At 58.1% G+C, this 5,628-nt stretch overlaps 1 protein-coding gene across 1 annotated transcript; it reads right to left on the reverse strand.

The window, feature by feature from the left end:
- Positions 1 to 737: 737 nt before the first annotated feature.
- Positions 738 to 5,232, reverse strand: PPP1R14A (protein phosphatase 1 regulatory inhibitor subunit 14A). Its single transcript, XM_061173411.1, has 4 exons — positions 4,789 to 5,232; positions 2,513 to 2,593; positions 1,864 to 1,896; positions 738 to 955 (listed from the first exon to the last, which is right to left on the reverse strand). The coding sequence occupies exons 1-4, from the start codon at positions 4,987 to 4,989 to the stop codon at positions 827 to 829; spliced, it is 444 nt and encodes a 147-aa protein (XP_061029394.1). The 5' UTR covers positions 4,990 to 5,232; the 3' UTR covers positions 738 to 826.
- Positions 5,233 to 5,628: the final 396 nt, after the last annotated feature.

Here is a 5,628-nt window from a genome sequence, read left to right on the forward strand (position 1 = left end):
CTGGCTCAGCCCCAATATCAATCCCTCCTCCCACCAGTTCAGAGTCCTCTGATATGGGTACCCATTTCACACGAACTCCTATGCATCCTTCAAAGCCCTGCCTAAATGTCACTTTCTTCAAGAAGCACTCCTAGATTTCTTCACCACCCCAAGAGTGAACAGCTCCTCCCACTCCGTGGGCTCCCAAGTATCTTGGACCATGCAGCACACTTTGCTCTAATCCCCTGCCCACAGGCCCTTCTTCCCCACCACTGTGTGAGCACCTTGATGCCAGAGACATCTTCTGCCATCTTTGTGGCCTCAATACTAATGGCCAGGGTAAGCATACAATAGGTGCCCAATAAAATCTATGGCGAGGTGCCCAATAAAATCTATGGAGAGGTTTGTTCCCAGTGCACTGTGGTCACATCAGGCACATTCAGTCCTGTGCATCTCCTGGGGCCCAGGGACCACAGGTGGTCCTCCCTACAGGAGCCCCCCTGTGCCACCCACTCACTGAGGCCCTGCTGGCTGGGACTGGGCCAAGGCTGGGGGAGGTGAGGAGAGGATGTGAGTCCCAGGGGTGCAAGGTCAGCAGGGCCTGTTCTCATGCTCCCTGGCTGAGGAGTGATTCTCCATCTGCCTGGGCCAGCTGCGGGTGCTGGGACATGAGGCGACGCAGCAGGAGAGAGGGAGGTGCGGGGAGGAGCTAAGGGAAGCCCACAGTAACCAGGGAGAAGAAAAACAGGCACGCAGTGTTATTGTTACAGAACCATTAAATACAACTTATAAACAAGCCAGGATGGCGTTGGGGGGAGATGGAGGGGGTCACAGAGGCCAGAGAGGGTCAGGGCCGCGCGGTCCGGGCTCGGTCCTGGAGGGGGCTCAGGCTGCAGTCACCGGAGGGGCTGGGCTGGCGGAGGCCTGGCTGCTTGTGGAGGCCTCTCAGCTTCACCAGCAGCTCCTGGACGAAGTCCTGAGGACAAGGCGAGGGTGCTGATAACACGGGAGGGGTGGGGGCACCCCCTGCCCAGCCCTGCCCTTCTGACCTGGGCCCCTCTATTTCCTGCTTCCTGGTCAGTGAGAGGGGATGGAGGTGGAGTTAAGGAGGGGTAGAGGCTACAGATGGAGAAGACCATGCGGGGGTGGGGGGAACAGGGAGAGAGAGATGGAGAGAGACAGAGACCCATAGACAGAAACCAAGACATAGATGCAGAGACAGAGAGAGATGCAGAGACAGAGAGAGATGCAGAGATAGAGACAGAGGGAGAAACGAAGGGACAGAGAAAGAAACAGAGCCACAGAGAGACATGGAGATATTTCTGGAGCCAAGAGATTATCAGGAGGGTCCCCAGGGACAGAGGCCTAAGCTGGCTCCAGGGCAGACAGACACACAATGACGTTTGTCGCTCAGGCAGCCCAGAGCTGGTTAGAGAAACATGAATATTTTTCCCTTTTAAAGCAGGGAAGGAAGTGGGAGGAGCTAGGCCGCTCAGGGCCTGGAAGGATGGCGGGGGCCCCTGAGAGGTGGGGAAGGGAGCCCCAGGGCGTGGAGGCAGTAACAAGGGAGAGAGGCGGAGGGAGGCGAGCGGGCAGACAGAGAGCAGCAGTGGCAGAAATAGGAGACAGATGGGGCAGCATGTCAGCAGGGAGGCGATAATGGAGCCCCAGGGGCAGATGGGAAGAGAGGGGACAGGAGTGAGGAAGACAAAAGACGCCACTGGAGATGAGAAAACGGCCATGGGAGAGGCAGGGCTCCCAGAGTTCCCTCTGCTGGTCCTGGGCACAGCCAGCTTCTTCCCTCCTCCCCAGAGACCGCCCCCCAGCCCCCAGTCAAGGTGCAGGGGGTACAACAGGGTCTGGAATGGGGGATGGAAAACTCACCTCTGTGGGGTTTGTGCACGACTTTAGGAGTCCCTAAACAACCCCCCACAAAAAAAAAAAAGAAAAGAAAATAGTAAATGACTAAAACATATGCCCCGCCAGCCCCTTCCATTTCCCAACAAAGCCCCAAGGCAGCAAGACAAATAGCAGTCAGACTCCAGGTGGACTTCCCATGTGGCTTCAAGGGAGGAACAAGGCCTGAGCGTCTTATAGAGCAACTGGGGGCAGGGTTGAGTCAAGAAACTCAGCACCGAGACCAGCGCTAGATCCAGAGAGGGCCAGAAGGGCACACAGCATTTCCTGCCTCTAGGAGAGCACAGGCCGGAAGAGCAAGGACACTGCGTCCAGGCTGCCTGGCTCTGACTCCCAGCTATGTGCCTTCTGAGCTATGTGACCCTGGGCAAGTGATTAGATCTCACTGGGCCTCATTTTCCTCAAGTGGAAAGCAGAGATAATAATAGTGATAATAGTGAAATGGAGATAATAAACCCTTCAGAGGGTTTTGTGAAGATTAAATGAGTTACTAAGTGTAAAGCAATTGAAACAGTGCCTGGCACTTAGGAAGTGCTCAAGAAACACGTTAACTATTGATATGATTTGTAGGGAGGTGCAGGGTAGGGGGCTGGGGGCGGCTTTCCCTTCCAGCTACCTGGATTTTCCGGCTTCTCTCCTCTTCACTCTCTAATTCCAACAATTCATCGATGTTGACCTCATCGGGCATGTCTGCCTCCTAAAAGGTGGAGAGGGAGGGGTGTCAGGGTCCCTTTCCCCTCCCTCCCCCGCCTTTGTCCAGGTCCCTGGAGGAGCCCTGGTGGCCCCGGGACCCAGCTGGCGGGTTCTGGAGCAATAATGTGGCAGTCAGGGACAGCACCACCAAGGCGGGACATCTGGGTGTTGGGGGGAGGGGTGACAGATGGGTTGACAGAGGCCCGGGAGCCTGTACCAGCTCGGATGCTGGCCCCTGGGCCTCGGGAGTCTTGGGCCTGGCACGGGTCTCTCGCCTTGGCGCCTATTCCCACAGCGGGAAACAGGCCTGGTGGAGTCTTGGAATGTCAGATTCTGGGATTCAGGAGAGGGGCTGGCTCTGCCCTTTCAAGGAGAAGTTTAAGCGCTAGGTGCAGGGGAGGGAAGCTGGCAGGCTAGAGCCTGCGGGGGGTGGCCCTGTGCCCCAGGGCACAGGGAGGGCGGGGAGGGCTTGGGTCAGCCCCCAGGGCCAAAGCGCAACCCTCGAGTCCAGGAAGCCCCCCAAGGTGGGTGGGAGAGATAAGCCACAAGCCCCTTTGAGCAGCCAAGAGGGGGACCCTTGGATGGCCTCTCGGGGCAAAGGGCAAATGCAGGCTGGCTCAGTAACCCTGTGGGGGACAGAACCCAGCTGTCTGAGCAAAGAGATCCCAGAGGCTACAGAGTTTTGCCTCCCCTACGCAAAGTCTTGCTGACTCCATTGTGGGCTTCAGGCCTGAGTGGTCAGGGGATTGTGTGTGGCATGGAGTGTCTGTAAGTGTGTTACCTGCCTGTGTGAGTTTCTGTGTGTGAGCCAGAGCCTGATGCCAAGGCGCCAGGGCCGGCACGAGGGCGCAGAGGTGTGTGACATCGCGCGCGGCCTGTGCAGGGGCCTATGGTCCTACGGGTGGGCAGTGGGCGACTCTGGCTTAGCTGTTTTTGTCTCACCGTCATGCGTCACTGTAGCATATGCTGATCAGTAGGTGACCACAGCTTGTGTCCCTGAGAGTCTAGCTAGCTGTAGTGCCCACTGTCGGAGGACGACCTCAGAGGATGCCACCTACCACCAGCAACTGTCCACCTGTGTGAGCCCACATGTGTCTGAGAACAGAGGGCCCTCGTGTCACTGCGAGGGGCCATGGCTTCTCCCACCTTCGCACTGTGCTGCGGAGTATCTGTCGTCCTGTGTGTCTGTGTACCTGTGACCATGCTCCACAGCACGAGTGTGTTGTACAAAATGTGACTTCAGGCAGAGACCCGAGTGAGATGTCATGTCTGTCTGTAGCCCATGAGACAGCATAGGAGGCCATAGCTTGTGCCCTGTGTGTCCACTGGCAGCTGCAGTTTCTGCCATTGTATGTCTGGAGGTGCCCATAGCTTACGTGGTTTTCTGTCTGGGTGTAGCTATAATTTCTGTTATTTTATGTCTGCACGTGGCTGCAGCATCTATCATTGCGTTTGCATGTGATTATCGATTTTTGCCTTTAGGAGATAATGGATGGTTGGTACTTGAATCACTGGGTGTCCGGGGGTAGCTGTTGTAACTTGTACCGTCTGCGAGCCGCTACAGCCTGTGCTGTGTGTATCTATGAAGAGTTGTAACTGGAGTCCTTTTGTGTGGGTGTAGTTGTTGTGTTCTGTCTGCATATGGCTGTGGCCTGTGCTGTTGTGACTGTGAGAGCCTGCGGCTGTAGCATAGGTTGATGCGTAAGCGACCCCAGCTTGTGTCCTTGAGAGTCTGTGCATGGCTGTTGCTTCTGTCACTGCGTCTGCGAGTGGCCGTAGCTCGTCACTGTGCACGTCTGTGAATGCTGATGCTTCCTTTGCTGTGCAGCTCCGTGTGGTTGTATCTCCCCTGCCACCATGTATATGTTTGGCTTTAAGACATCCCCCTCCCCCCACCCTTTCTCCAGATATGGCCACTCCAGCTCCCCAAGTTTGCCTCCTCACCTCCCATACGCTAAACCCCTGGTGCTCCCCTGGTGTTTGGACCCAAGTGTCTGTCTGTGTGCACAAGCAGAGTGCCATGGAGGGTGGACGGCGAGGCCCATGAGTCCAGGAGCGTGCGTCCTAACGTGTGAACGAGGCTGCACCAGCGCGCACCAGCGAGCACAAGCAACCAGAGACCCTCAAGGCGTAGGGAGTCCGGGCTCGGGGTCTATCGGTCCGGGACTCCCCCTGCAACCCCACCTCTCCCCGTCTCACCCTGCCGCAATACAGCTCCTCCAAGCGCCCGTCGATCCACTTCTCCACGTCTAGCCGCCGCTGCAGCTCCCGCCGGTCATACTTGACGGTGACACGCGCGTGTCGCTTCTGCAGCCCCCCGGGGCTGCCTCCCGGTCCCCGGGCCCGCGATGGAGCCTGTAGCTTGCTCAGCACCCGCTTGCCCAGCCGCTGAGCTGCCATCGCGGTCCTGGCCCCGGCCCCGCGCTGTGAGCTTTCGCCTGCCGGCCAGGGGGCCTCTTACGGGCCGGGGCGGGGCCGATCGGGGGCGGGGGCTCGGACTCGCAGGCGGGCCGGCCCCGCCCCGGCTGCCCCGGGCCTCAGTTTCCCTGCCTGCAAAGCGAGGACTGGCCGCTGCGCCGGCGTGAAGCCCGCGGCCGTGCCTGGCTCAGGTATGGGCGGGATCCGGGAGCCCCAGACCCGATCGGGCGACAGGGGCTCCCGGGGCCTGGATCCGGGGGGGCGGGTCCGGGATGGGCTCTAGGGGACCCGGCCTGTCTGCGCCCTCTGGCGGTTGCCAGGGACAGTGCACGAGCCCCTGTGCTACCTACTCTCTTTGAAAGGGAAGGTCAAGCCATAGTACTCAACGGTACATCATTTGTTCCTTCTTTCATTTATTCACTCATCCATGCATTCATTCGTTCATATTCACTCACTCTACTCAACAAATATTCATTTGACATCATGACATCTGGGCTGTAACCCCACCCACCCACCCAAATCAGACTCCTCATGCCAGATAGCATCCAGGGGTTCTCTGTCCCTCTGGTCATCACCAGGCTCCCCCTCCTGAACTTCCCTAGGCACTGGAGATAGAGCAGT

Source organism: Eubalaena glacialis, chromosome 18 (assembly GCF_028564815.1).
Source record: "Eubalaena glacialis isolate mEubGla1 chromosome 18, mEubGla1.1.hap2.+ XY, whole genome shotgun sequence".
Lineage (NCBI taxonomy): Eukaryota > Metazoa > Chordata > Mammalia > Artiodactyla > Balaenidae > Eubalaena > Eubalaena glacialis.